Source organism: Nycticebus coucang, chromosome 3 (assembly GCF_027406575.1).
Source record: "Nycticebus coucang isolate mNycCou1 chromosome 3, mNycCou1.pri, whole genome shotgun sequence".
NCBI classification, from domain to species: domain Eukaryota; kingdom Metazoa; phylum Chordata; class Mammalia; order Primates; family Lorisidae; genus Nycticebus; species Nycticebus coucang.
The window spans coordinates 79,431,706-79,446,649 of NC_069782.1; the positions used below are offsets into that span (position 1 = coordinate 79,431,706).

General features: G+C 44.7%; 1 protein-coding gene across 2 annotated transcripts; it reads left to right on the forward strand.

Moving 5' to 3' along the window:
- The first annotated feature begins 352 nt into the window (after window positions 1–352).
- GDF2 (growth differentiation factor 2) lies at window positions 353–9,992 on the forward strand. Of its 2 annotated transcripts, XM_053586330.1 has the most exons (3): window positions 353–838; window positions 3,714–4,647; window positions 9,576–9,992. In XM_053586330.1, exons 1-3 carry the CDS (start codon window positions 493–495, stop codon window positions 9,676–9,678), a joined length of 1,383 nt encoding a protein of 460 aa, XP_053442305.1. In that variant the 5' UTR covers window positions 353–492; the 3' UTR covers window positions 9,679–9,992. The 2 variants fall into 2 exon arrangements, with proteins under 2 accessions (XP_053442305.1, XP_053442306.1); XM_053586331.1 differs by lacking the exon at window positions 9,576–9,992 and having other exon boundaries at window positions 3,714–5,929.
- Window positions 9,993–14,944: the final 4,952 nt, after the last annotated feature.

Here is a 14,944-nt window from a genome sequence, read left to right on the forward strand (position 1 = left end):
TGGGCATCTTGTACCATCATTTCTATATTTGGAAGACTTGTGGTCTGATTTCCTGGATTCTTTGTTCCCGTGGCCCAGGAGATGGAACCTCTATCACCCACCCCGGAGATTCTTCTGAACAGCACTGGCAAGGAAATGAGAAAGTATCCTAATTAGGGGGCGATAACCCCCCGGAGAAGGCAGATTCTTTACAGTAGGCCGTGTCCTTCCCATAAGCCCTGCATGTTTGTCAGATGTTTATAGAGCCTTCATTAACGGAGAGTTTCCTCCGATAAGAGGTCAGAGCGCTGCATTGAAGGCCAGATAAAAACAAGTGGAGAACAGTCCAGTCCGGCACACGAGCGAGAGCGCACTGGCCAGGGCACTTCCTGCAGAGCCGCTGGCGGGGGCAATGTGGGCCCACTCCTCCCAGGCTCCTCCCAGTGCCCGCTAACACATCCAGGCCGCCTGCAATCTCTTCTCCCCTCTGCGGGGTGAGAGCGACAGCCCAAGATGTGCCCCAGGGTGCTGTGGGCGGCCCTGCCCGTGCTGTCCCTGCTGGCCTGCTCCCTGCAGGGGAAGCCGCTGCAGAGCTGGGGGCGGGCATCTGCAGGGGGCACCAGCCTCAGCCTGCTGAGGGGACCTGGACGGGAGCCACCCGAGCACACCTTCGACCTGAAGATGTTTCTGGAGAACATGAAGGTGGATTTCTTGCGCAGTCTCAACCTGAGCGGGGTCCCCTCCCAGGACAAAACCAGAGTGGAGCCACCGCAGTACATGATGGACCTGTACAACAGGTACACGGCTGACCAGTCGTCCACCCCGGCGTCCAACATCGTGCGGAGCTTCAGCGTGGAAGGTAGAATCCGATTGCGCTGGGGGCCTCGGGGTGGGACTCAGTCCACTGCCGCACTGTCCGGTTTGACAGCCACACCACTGTAGGAGACTCTTCAAGTTTCCACTTAAGTTAATTGCAGGGAAATAGAATTAAAATGTAGTTCTTTAGTTTCAAATGCACGACCATCGTGTGTGGCTAATGGCGGCCCCATAGAGCAGTGCTGGTTATAGAACATTCCATTATCATTGACAGTTCCACACAGCAGCCTGCTCCGCAGGACCCTCCTTCCCTGGGCCACAGGTAACACAGGAGGCCACAGGGACACAGCTCCCCTTCTTTCTTACCTTCCCCTCTCTCCCCTCCTCTCCACTCCTCTGTCCTTCCCTCCTTCCCCCTACCCTTCCGACCCCTTCCTACTTAGATAACTTATTAAGCTCCCAACTGGTATATTTTTAAACTTTGAAAGAATGTCTATTTCTCTCTTATGAAAAGATTTTTTAAAATCAGATAAAATATTTGGCTGGAGAAGCATTGCAGGAGAACCTAAATATTTTTTTAAGAAAAATTTTCCTGATTTAGGAGGACTAGAAGAGCACAGGACCTAAGTCCATTAACTCATTCAATGTCACTCCATACAGGTGAAATGAGACTCACAGCCTTGGAGGGCAGGTTCCCAGGTCCCCTATTCAATATTAAGTGACTGGATTCCAACCCAGGCCTGTGGGCCTCTCTGCATGACACCAGCTTTTCCTGCTGCAATCTCCCCCTGAACAGGCAGGAGCACAGGGCCTCTCTTCTCCCAGGTCCCAGCTCACTGTCACAGCCAGGTCAGACCCGCCCAGCCTGCATAGCATGTGTCCCCTCCAAAGCAGTGATTTTCAACCAATGTGCTGAGGCACACCAGCGTGCTGTGAGAGGATCTTAGATGTGCCACACAAATTTTAAAGATAATTAATTAAATTATTTTCAAAAGAAGTTCAAAGTACAATAAGTCTATTCTCTCTCTCTCTCTGTTTTGAATCAACATAATTTAAGTGTGCTGTGGAAGTTTAACTCTAAGTTCAAGTGTGCCATGAGATAAAAAAAACAAAGCAAAACAAAACAAAGGCTAAAAAATACTGTTCTAAAGGATGCTTTGGTCACAATACATGCCCAATAGTGCTGAATTTTCTCATAGTCCAAAGAAGACAAATCTAGATATTGTGTAAATTTACCTCATTTTTAAAACTCATTGGCATCATTGTCTTAAAAAAATGAAATCGGGGGCAGCGCCTATGGCTCAAAGGAGTAGGGCGCTGGCCCCATATGCCGGAGGTGGCAGGTTCAAACCCAGCCCCGGCCAAAAACAAACAAGCCAAAAAAATGAAATCTCATGGGGCACATCTGTGACCTCCACCTTAGGGGAAGCCTGAGTTTCTTTAGCCAGAGCCTAAATTACCAAATCTCACAGGCCTGGGAATACAGAGTTTAGAGCCCTCTTAATTACTATCCCCAGCCACCCCCCCAAACACCCCCCCCACCCACACACACACGCCCAGAGCACTGTGCACATTCTGGGAAACCCTGATCCTACCCTGGCATTCCTGTGGTTGCCAGTTCTGCCGTTCTTTCCAGATGGCCCAAAGGTGGCTCGGGGAGGGAGGAGGCTGGTGCTTGTTTTCTAGATGTCCGAATGTGGCTCCATGGCCATTTTTAAAGCATGCCGCAGTGAGAGCACATCAGGTAATGGATGTGTGGTGCATGCTGCTCAGACACGCCGCAGCAGTTCAAGAAGTGTGTCCATGCTGGATGAGGGGGACACAGACGGCCTGAGCAGCCACATGCTTTGTTGTACACAGGAGGTGTGCAAGGCTCTGGAGCAGGGAGAGATGGAATATGGAAATATTGAGTATCTCTGAGCCAGAGACTATATCTGGCTAGTTCCCTGTGCTACCCTGTCCACATCCCCCCTACTCTAAAAAGCAGGTAGGATGAGCCCCATTTTGCAGATGAGGCACAGTGACACTTGGGACTTGTCAAGGTAACAAGCCTGGTGAGGGGCACAGTCAGGATTGGCACTTCATTCTACCAGCTATAGAGAATAATTGCTTTTAAGTCTGTCAAACATCAAAGCCTGCTGACCAGGTAGGTTTCTGGTCATCACAGGGTTCCCATTCAGGCACATAGTAGGTGCTCGAAAAGTATAAGCCACGATATAGTATAAACATGCTAACGGGCAAGTGGCAGCTGGGATAAATGAAAAACTGAGATAATTAGGTGGCTAAAAGGCAAGCCCTATTTTTCCTTGACATGACAGAGCAATTGAGGCTAATATATTTTTTTCCTCAAACATCAAAAAAAACAAAATTATACTTTCACTTTGCTTGGAAGTTACAATTGTAAATGATTTCAGTCCTGTTTAAATGCTGAAATTTTTTAACATTGGCTTTATCTTGCCTTTAAATTCACACACTCAGGATCTTCACTCTAAGGCTGACAGTGCATTTATTGCTTTCTGTATGTAAGGGTACATAAGAGCTCTGTGCACTTTGGTAGTTAAATGCCCTGAATCCCAGTTTCCACATCTGTAAAAGTGGCATAATAATTAGACTTTCCTGGGATAAGTGTGAGGACCACAGTGAAATACATTATATGAAGCTCCTGGTATAATGCCTGGCGTGTAGTAAATACTCAATAAACAGTAGGAACCGTTGGCCCCAGTTAGAGGCATCTCCTGCCTCTACTTCTCTTTGGAAAATCCTAGATGTACTGTTCAAAATGCTTAAAGGCTTATGTGGAACAAAACACAGATAATAGGGACAAAAAATGTCATCCTGGACCTCTCTTGCAAACCGTGAGCTTTGGTGTCATAAAACAGGCCCTCCAGCAGATGCCCACCTATGTGTTTACTTTCCAGATGCCATCTCCACAGCCACCACAGGAGACTTCCCCTTCCAGAAGTACATCTTGCTTTTCAACATCTCCATTCCCAGGCATGAGCAAATCACCAGGGCCGAGCTCCGACTCTATGTCTCCTGTCAAAATCACGTGGACTCCTCTCATGGGCTAAAAGGAAACATGGTTGTTTATGATGTCCTGGATGAAACAGATGCCTGGGATAGTGCTGTGGGGACCAAGACCCTCCTGGTGTCCCAGAACATTCAGGACCAGGGCTGGGAGACCTTAGAAGTGTCCAGTGCTGTAAAGAGATGGGTCCGGGCTGACTCCAGCAAGAGCAAAAACAAGCTGGAGGTGACAGTGGAGAGCCACAGGAAGGGCTGTGACAAGCTGGACATCAGTGTCCCCCCAGGTTCCAAAAACCTGCCCTTCTTTGTCGTCTTCTCCAATGACCGCAGCAACGGGACCAAGGAGACTAGACGGGAGCTCAGGGAAATGATCAGCCATGAGCAAGAGAGCGTTCTCAAGAAGCTGTCCAAAGATGGCCCCACAGAGGCTGGCGAGACCCGGGAGGATGTGGACAGCAACACGGCCACAGGGTCATCTTTAGCCAGACGGAAGAGGAGTACCGGGGCTGGTAGCCACTGTCAGAAGACCTCCCTGCGAGTGAACTTTGAGGACATTGGCTGGGACAGCTGGATCATCGCACCCAAGGAGTATGACGCCTATGAGTGTAAAGGTGGCTGCTTCTTCCCTCTAGCTGATGATGTGACACCAACAAAACATGCCATCGTGCAGACCTTGGTGCATCTCAAGTTCCCCACAAAGGTGGGCAAGGCCTGCTGCGTGCCCACCAAACTGAGCCCCATCTCCATCCTCTACAAAGATGACATGGGGGTACCCACCCTTAAGTACCACTATGAGGGCATGAGCGTGGCGGAGTGTGGATGCAGGTAATACCTGCCCACAGGGCAGGGGAGGCAGGTAGGAGGGGATCCTGAGAGGTCCTTCGTCCCCCTGGGCACCACAAGGACTGAGTCGATCTGCTTTCCAGCCCAGGGGAGGAAAGGAGCTTGTTGTCCCTCCCATGCCCACCCAAAGCACACACCACTGGGGCTCAACTGTTGGGGAAGGCACTGACTGGGACCGAGGGGGCGTGGAATCATTGTGGGGGTAGGAAGGGAGGTGAAGGAAAGGGGTCAGGGGGGAAAATAATTCAGAGTCCACAGAAAACTGAGCAGAAATGAAACAGAGGAGCATGGGTGAGGGGAGATTTAGAGGAGCTGACGAGGCATGGAAGACGGGCTGATTCCAGGAACCTCAGAGAGTGAGGAGACAGGAGCAGGCCACACACTCTGTGGCCATCATTTCACGCTACTTGCCTGACCCATGAGATGAGCATGCTGGCCTCCAAGTTAACAGATGCAAAAACTAAAACACAGACACTCCAAGCAGTACCAGCCAATGGCGTGATTGATTCCAACCCATGTCTGTGGGAGGCTAAAGCTCAGAATGTTCCCAAGTGCCCCACTGCAGTTTAGCAAGTCCCCCCCGCTAGCCAAAGAGCAATGAGGGATCCGGTACCCAGGAGTGCTGGGGGCCAGGCTATGCTGAGCCCCATTCAGTCTACACCAGTGTGACTGGGCTGCTTGTCACATTCAGATCATGATCTGACCATGGGGGACCTGTGCTCATTCACTGGCCAAATGCTTTTTCATGTCACCCCTGAGTCACTGAAAAACCACCCCTAAACCAACTGCAGGGTAGAAAGAGGGAGTGGTACAAGACAACTGGCCACATCCTGCATTGTGGCCAGAGCGGCTGTGACCCACTCGTATGGCCAGCAGTTCTTACAGGGCCACTTGCTGTCTGCAGACACAGTTTACCCTGAGGGAAGGGGCAGCCCGTGGCCAGCACCTCTACAGTGACTTATTCAGCACAACCAGCTCAGCACAAGGTTTCCGTGGGTGTCTCCCCACAAGAGATATGGAGACAGGGCCTGGATTTGAATTTGTTGGAATTAAATGTGCTCTTGCTTTGGTATTTGAAATCTGCCTATCTTTACTCTTTCGCAACATGTGATCAAGTGATAAGATGTCAAGCCTTCCTGGGTGAGGCTCCCCCACCTCTGAAGAACTCCTTATGGCAGCCACCAGCCCTGCCTGCACCTGCGGGTTCATCTGTGGAATGCACATCCCAGCTGCTCCCAGGAGCCTGGGCAATGAGACCAGACTCAGCCCCCACTGACCCCAAGGGAGGAGTTTCCATTTCCTCTGTTCTTCATCCTCTCCTCTGACTCTCCTGGCCACACATGGGGGTGTGTGAGGCCTCCTCAGAGGGTAGTAGTGTCCCTGCTCCAGCCTTACAGCTGGTCCCCGGATCCTCAGCTCTGTGACCTTGAGCAGTTCTGAGATCTCCCTGAGCTTCAGCTTCCTCCTCCACCAAACAAGAAGAAGGTGGTTTCAGAGAAATGCCCTTGGGTAAAGAAGCCCTGTGAATTCAGGCGCTGTGGGGAGCAAACACTGCAGGTGTTGGTCTTACAGTTTACTTTTCTGGGAAGTTGATCAGTTAGACATGAATTTTCTCCAAATTCAAACTTTCTTTTCATTTCTTTGTAATTATGATGTGTCCCCAGAGCTCCCTTAGTCTCACACTCTTGTGCTCAGGCCCTAGGATGGCCCTGGCCATTATTTTCTCTAATTGTCTGTAAACTTGTATTTCTGTCCCCACTGTGCAGGGGAGGGACAAAACAACCTTGAGCTTCAGGGAGGCTTCCATCCTGAAGAAACATGTGTGGGTGATGTCCCCAATTTTCTTGAGACTTTTGTCACTATTCTGAGCACACACTTCAAAACGGATCCTAGTTCAAAGGCCCCTCCAGGCTCATTGCCTGGCACACAGCGCCCCCTGGGGACAGCAGTGAGCAACGTGCCCTCAGTCGTTCTAGTTCCTTCTGCCTTTACAGGCAAATGACGTCACCTTTCAAGCTATGAAAACTTCCTAATATGGATGATTAATTGTTGGAATAACCTGTGTTGTGGAACTTCAGTTATTGTTTTCCTTTGATGTCATAAAACTTCAAAAATCCTCAGTTTAGAAGTAGGAATAAGGAACAAGCACAACCATCCCTACTTTTGTGCCTAGAACAATATTTCTCAGGTCCTCAAATAATTAAAGTAATGTCCATTTTATACAAACTTCTCCATCAATTAGAAAGAGGAAGGAATAGGGGGAGGAAAAAAATACTTTACAATTCATTTTATGAGGTTGATGTTACCTTAATACCAAAACCAAAAAAATAAAAAAACTATAGAGGATTATTCCTCATAAGCATTCAAAAGTCTTCAACAAAACACAAGTAAATTAAATTCAGGAACATATAAAAATGATAACACATCATGAACAAGTGATATTTACTCTAAAAATGCAAGGCTTGTTCAAAATTATAAAACCTATCAAGGTAATTAACAGTATTAACAAACTAAAGAAAAAAATCTTATGATCATCTCAATAATGCATGTGACAATATTCAACATCCATTCATGATTTTTTCAAAGTCCTCCTTCTAGGAATAGAAGGAAATTTTATTAAGCTGATAAAGAGAATCTACAAAAAAATCCACAGCTATTTTACTTAGTAAACTGAATGTTTTCCCCCCTATGATCATGAATAAGGAACCAAAGATCTTAGCCAGCACAGTAAAGCAAGAATAAGAAATAAAATCTATGGGTTTCAAATAGAGAAATGCAACATTAATACTCCCTTAGCAAATTCCAAGGATTCTGAAAAAAGATTACTAAGGTTACTACAATGAAAAAATGAGTTTAACAAGATTTGAGGATACAAAAATCAATACACAATGAATAACTGGAAATTGAAATTTAAAGACAAAAAGTACCATTTACAATAGCACACACAAAAAAAATAAATAAATACTTGGTATGGATCTAGTAAAATAATTTGCATCATCTAAGTAGCGAAATCACTCAACACTGATAAATAAGTCCAAGAAGACCTACGTAAATAAGGAAATGTAACATATTCATAGATTGGAGGATTCAGTATTGTTAAGATTCTCAATGGAAAAGAACCCAAATTCTGTAAAATAATTAAAAGACGTTTTTCCTGAGCCAAATATGTGCAACTGTGACCCAGAAAGCCACACCCAAGAAGCCTCGAACAAGTAGGCTCCCCGTGGCTGGGTTGTTGTTTGGTTTATATATTTTCAGGAGGCAGGAATTACATATAAAGTCATAAATCAATACATGAAAGGTATGCCTTGGTTTAGTCCAAAAAGGCAAGACATCTCCAAGCAGGAGATTACAGGTTATATATGGGTTTAAGGATTCTTTGATTTGTAATTGGTTGAAGAAATGTCTAAAGATTTGAATTTTTAAGTTAAGATAAGGAAGTCTGTTAATCAGAGACAAGCCATCAGACATATACCCAGATTCGAGTGCTCCAAGAAGTAAATTGATGACCTGCAGGTGTGGTTTAACCTTTGTCTTGCATGGCCTTAGGCTTGTTAATTATTTTGTATCTTATTGTTACAAAAAATAACTAGGTGGGCAGCGCCTGTGGCTCAAGGAGTAGGGCGCCGGTCCCATATGCCAGAGGTGGTGGGTTCAAACCCAGCCCCGGCCAAAAAATAAATAAATAAATAAATAACTAGGCATGTCTGAGTTTTCTTCTCCTTATGGCCAACTCAGTTTTGTTTTCTTTATCCCCTTGGGGAGATCATTCAGTTATCTTGGGGTGCTTAAGATTCTAGTCTAATTCATAAGATGTATATTATCCCCCCAAGTTGATCTATAGCAGCAGTTCTCAACCTGTGGGTTACGACCTCTTTTTAACAATGAAAACACATTATGGCATTAGGAAGGTTGAGAACCGCTGGTCTATAGATTCAACGCAGTGTCCAATCTAAACTTTATATGGGTAATCATAGGAACTAGAATAGCCAAAATAATTTTGATAAAAGAATAGCAAAGTTGGAAGATTATACTACACGATTTCAAGAACTTTTATAAACTATAATAAGCAAGACAGTGTGATGTTGGTGAGAAGACAGATGAATGCAATAGAACAGAGAAATAGACCCACACACATGATCAACTGCTTTTTGATCAAGATGCCAAGGCAATTCAATGGATCAAGGACAGTCTTTTCAACAACTAGTGCTGAACCAACTGGATATCCACATGGAGAAAATAAACTTTGACCCTGACCTCACCATACACAAAAATTTATTCAAAGCTAATCATAGACCATAGATATGTAAGACCTAAAACTACAGAAATTATAGAATAAAACATTAAAGAAAAGCTTTGTGACCTTGGGATAGGTAAAGATTTCTTGGCTCTGACACCAAAAGCACGAATCATAAAGGAATAAATATAGATGAATTGGAACTCATCAAATTGAAAAAACTTAACTCTTCAAAAGACACTGTTAAGAGCATGTTAAAAGATGAGCCACAGACTGGGAAAAAAAATCTTTGCCACACACATATCAGGCAAAAGACTTATATCCAAAATATAAAAATAACTTTTACTTTATCAATAGTAAGACAAATAACACCTTCTCTCCTTCGACAAGTGGACAAAAGATGTGAACAGACATTTTACCACGGAAGAGACACAAATGGCCAATAGATACATAAAAAGATGGTTAACATTATTAGTCCTTAAAAGACATGGGAATTAAAATCACAATGAGGTACCACAACACACCCATAAGAATGGCTAAAATTTTAAAGTCTGCCCATATAATGGCAACCATGTAGAAGAATTGGAAGTCTTATATGCTGCCGTTAGAAATTTAAATTTTGGAAAACAGTTAAATAGTTTCTTAAAATATTAAACATCCATTCCTATTTTAGGTATTACTCCAGTGAAAATAAAAACATGGACCCACACAAAGACTTGTACTCAAATATTCATATCAGCTTTATTTGGGATAGTCATACACCAGAAGCAAACTGAAAGTCTATGAGAGGGTGAGTATAACAAATTGTGTTATACCTGTGCAATGAAATTCTACTTAGCAATAAAATAAAAGAACTAATGGTACACTCAGCAACCTATGTGAATCTCAAAATCATTATTCTGGGTAAAAGACAACAAATAATAAATAGTATAATTTATTATGGTATAATTCCTTTTTTTTTTTTGAGACAAGAGTCTCACTATGTCACCCCCGGTAGAGTGCTGTAGTGTCACAGCGCACAGCAACCTCCAACTCTTGGGCTTAAGCTATTCTCTTGCCTCAGCCTCCCTAGTAGCAGGGACTACAGGCGCCTGCCACAATACCCGGCTATTTTTTGGTTGTAGTTGTTGTTCGGCAGGCCCGGGCCAGGTTCAAACCCACCAGCCTCGGTGTATGTGTGCGGCTGGCCCCGTAACAACTGTGCTATGGATTACGAATCCAATTTCCTTTTTTTTTTTTTTTTCTTGAGACAGAGTCTCACTTTATCACCTCGGTAGAGTGTTGTAGCATCACAGCTCACAGCAATCTCAAACTCTTGGGCTCAAGTGATGCTCTTGCCTCAGCCTCCCAAGTAGCCGGGACTACAGGCACCTGCCATAATGCCCGGCTATTTTTAGAGGCAGGGTCTCACTCTTGCTCAGGCTGGTCTCAAAACTCCTGAGTTCAAACAATCCACCTGCCTCAGCCCCCCCTCGTGCTAAGATTATAGGCATTGAGCCACCGCACTCAGCCCCTGTATAATTCCATTTATATAAAAATTTTAAAGCTGCAAACTAATCCATAATGATGGCAGGAAGCAGACAAGTGTTTGCCTGGATAGGGAAATTCAGGGGGAAATAGAGAATAAAGGGGCAGGAGGAAAATTGGGGATCAATGTCCATAGGCATTACCTAGATTGTGCTAATGGTATCCCGGGTGTATACACATGTTAAAACTCACCAAATGGTGCACTTCAGACAGGAACAGCTAATTAAGTTGCAAAAATACAAAGTAATATGTATTATATAATTTAAAAGTTAGTGGAAAAAATACAATAAAGAAAACAAACAAGCGCACATACCCTTTGGTTGAGCAAGCCCACATTTGAGAATTTATACTACACAGAAACAAAAACACCAACCCTTAAGAACACGAGTTCGAGAACATTTTTTTTTTTTATTGTTGGGGATCCATGGAGGGTACAAGAAACCAGGTTACACTGATTGCATTTGTTAGGTAAAGTCACTCTTATAATTGTGTCTTGCCCCCAAAAGGTGTGTCACACACCGAAACCCCCACCCCTCTCCCTCCTTCCCTCTCTCTGCTCTGCCTTCTTCCACCCCCCTCCTATCTTCTCTGCGTTCAAGAACATTTGTCACAATATTGCTGAAATAAAATATTGAAGCAAAAACAGAGACAATTTAAAATATGCCTCAGTAGTAAATCAATAGATCAGTCAATCACCAAAAACGATTATAGGTTCGCTTATCTGAAAACTTTGGAACCATAAGTGTTTCAGATTTCAGATTTTTTCAAATTTTGGAATATTTGCGCTTACATAAGGAGATACCTTAGGGACAGGACCCACATCTAAACACATAAACCACAGAATTCATTTACGATTCATTTACACTTTATGCAGAGAGTGGAGGTATTTTATACAATATTTTAAAATTTTGTGCATGAAACAAAGTTTGTTTTAGGCACTTATATATAGAAGTTTCCACCATGTCAATACTCAAAAAAAGTTTGGATTTGGCAGGTTGCAGATTTCAGATTTTTCTGTCAGGGTTGCTGAATCTGTATGTAATCATTAAAAGGATCGGTTGAATGAATATACTTCAGTTGGGAAGGATGTTTATGCTGTATGTTTAAGTGAATAAAACAGAATGCAAATTATTGTGTGTACTGTTATGGGATGACACTAGGTAATGGACAGTTGGTGAGCCCATGGAAGTGTGGACCATCTCTTCTTCTGGTTTGCTTCCAGGAATGAACACAGACAACGGTGAGGATAGCTAGGCATTCAGTGGTGATTACTGGTGACAAAAGAAGTCTGGATTTGAAAAGCTTTGAGAATATTCACACGCTTGTAAAAATAAGTATGTTTTACTCTTCTGATTAAAAAAAAAATTGAAAAGAAAAAGCATTGAAATGAAATAAAGACAAAGTTCAACTTACTTGGGAATGAATCCAAAAAATACATTGTTCTGCAGGTTGGAGGGGGCTGGAGAGACAGAGGTGAGATGAGAAAGGGGCAGGTAAGTAATATCAAATTAATTAAAGAGGACGTCATCAAACTGAGATGGCTCTAACGACCTGGGTTCCAACATGAGCAAATGTAAACCTAGCTGAAACTCGTTTCTCAGAAGCAGCTAATTTAAAAGAAACCAAAACTTAAGTTTAGCCAATCACAAGCAGTCAACGGTGCATCAGTTCTATTGCCTTCGCATTTCCACTGGGGTAGTCCAAATAAAGCAATGGTTCAAATTTTAACCAATCAAATCATCCCACACCACATCAAGAGTAGAGAGTGGGAAGATACCTGGATTCATAAATTGCCATCTCCTCAAAACCTAGGGGTATCCAACCTTTTTTTTTTTTTTTCTCTGCCACACATTGGAAGAGTAAGAGTTGTCTTGGGTCATACATTAAACACACAAACACCAAGAAAAGCAGATTGGAAAAAAAAAAAAAGGTCCATGCATATTTTTCATTATCTGGCACCACAGATAAGCAAAAAAGTCCTCACAAACTCAGCATGTGCCCTGAAGGCTGCAGGTTAGACAGCCCTGCTTAAAATTTTAATATGCCAAAAGTTTAACTTTAAGCAACAGCATGATGGATATTTACTATATCACTTAAACATTTTCATAATGAAACAGTGACGGAAAAACAATAGACATAAAAACAGACAAGGGCTTGGCCATTGCAAATACTACATCTGTTGTGCAACAGGCTATGTCCTATACTGCCCCGGCTCAGAACACCTCTTAGTGTGCCATTTCCAATAGCACACCTGACTTGCCATCGTCCCACTTTCAACCTGAAGCTTGGGGCCTATAGAGGTGTGCTTTGGAGTCTGGATCTGGATATGTCTCCCTAGATATATAGAAGTCCAAGAGGCACTGGGACCTAAGAATCACTGAGTACCCCAAGTTCCCTGTCTCTTGGGGCATCTTTCCCCACTACTACAGGGACATTCTAATCACAGACAGGGCCAAGCTGTCACTCACCAACTCCTACATCCTCAGCTTCTTTTTATCTTCTAACATTGCTACACCTAATCCTCCAACAATACTCCTATCCCATTGTCCCTTTTTAAGGAAGCCAAGGTTTAGAGCAGCCATGTCACCTAATCAAGGTCTCATGCCACTTAACCAAAGTCTCATGTCACTTACCCTAGAAAGCAGTAGAGTTTCAGGGTAGCAGCTCTGCCCACAGGGCCATTTGTTTTTTTTGTTTGTTTGCTTGTTTTGTTTTGTTTTTTAGCCTTGGCAGAGTGCTCTGGCATCACAGCTCACAGCAACCTCAGACTCTTGGGCTTACGTGATTCTCTTGCCTCAGCCTCTCTAGTAGCTGGAACTATAGGGCCATTTGTAAATGATGAGATGCAGGGCCTCCAAAACCCCAAATTCAGCCCGTCCAATCACAACAGACTCTCTGTTGCCCACTTTTATGGGCCTACACCTAGCAAGGCCTGGATGGGAAGATGTGCAGCTCCCAGCTTCCACTCTGGGAACATGCCCAGACATACTCTCCAGGATGGGCTGAGGAGGCCAGCTACTATCTGCTTACATATCCCCCTCTTCACACCCTGACTCTTGGAAAGTGCAGAGAACTCTGGGGACAGATCATACCCTCCCACCTGCCTTGAACTGTACCCCTAGGAGGAGTGTTGCCTTTCCCTCCAGATGCTGGCCAATTTGGACACCCCAGGGATTTTCTCATGTCCTCCAGAGAAATGAAGGCCAAGCACCAGCGCCAGGTGTCCTATCCCCAAACTACATCTGCCAAAGAAAACCTTACTCCTGGTAGTCTTCAGCCCCTTCCTGCTCCAGGGGCTTTTCCTGGGCTCAAGCAATGACAGAGATGTGCCCTCCAAGGACCACTTGACTGCACACTCAGAGTTAGGATTCCCCAAGCAGAAACAGTAGAAGTCCCCTTCAGCGGGGACCAAGCAAATTGCAATGAATGCTTTCATAAGCAGGTGTCTGCGGCATCCCACCCCCGCCTTATTCTTATAGTAAACCAAGCTCACTTCCATTGGCTGCAAATGGTGGAGTGATGTGACCATATGTCACTTGGGCATTACACAAATCCTAATGAGCTAAAAGTATGTTTGTTTTAGCTAATTGACCTCTTTGGCCTTCACAAACCACTTGGTAAACATCCTCAGATAATTATTTCCAGAGAAGGGATTGTGACTCTCACCCATGCAGAGAAAGCCCCCCGTCCCCAGGACCACCTTCCCTGGCCACCTGTTGAGGAGCATAAGGGATCCTTCCTGCTTCTTGCTCAGCCCGGAAAGTGTTGCTCCCCTGAGCTCCCCAGTGCCCTGCCCTGGCTTTGTGCCCAGAGAGATTCACAGGCAAAGCTTAAGTCACAGTAGATATTCTTGGATACCTACAGCAAGTCAGTTGCAAGCAGCCCCCATCACTTCTATGAGAAGTGTCCAGCAGTCCACCACGCGCTGGTCTGTGTGCACCATGCATGTGGGGAAATGATTTGCATTCTGTGTAGGTCCTGGGACCACAGAGCCCCCTTGTACAACTTGGTTCTCCCTGCAAGTGGCTGAGCCTCCAACTGGAAGGGTCTCCTTTAGCCAGGAGAATGTTGTGCACTGCCTCTCAGAGCTAACCTTGTGAGAGCTGGAATCACTGGCCCCATAAGGTTCTAGGGCACTTCACACCCCACATGGAGGTCCCACATGGAGGTTCCATTCCTGGCATTGGAACATTGTGTGGCAACCACCCTGTCCCCTGGAGCATTAGCAGAGCACAAGAAGAAACATCAAGCCTTAAGGCTGATGGCAGCTACAGACCCAACCTTTGCACTATCAGAGCTGATTGTGACCCACAGGCTCCTCCTCACCACCTCCTACCTGCACTTATCTAAAATGGTGGCCTTCAGTTGACCACTGGACTCAATAGCCTGCTTCGTTAGCTATGAAACAGAGTAAAACTGAGCGCAAAGAACTTACCAGTAACAGAGTGCTTCCTATTTGCTGACCACTGGGAAGTGCTTAACACATATTTACTCATTTAAACTACACAATAAGTA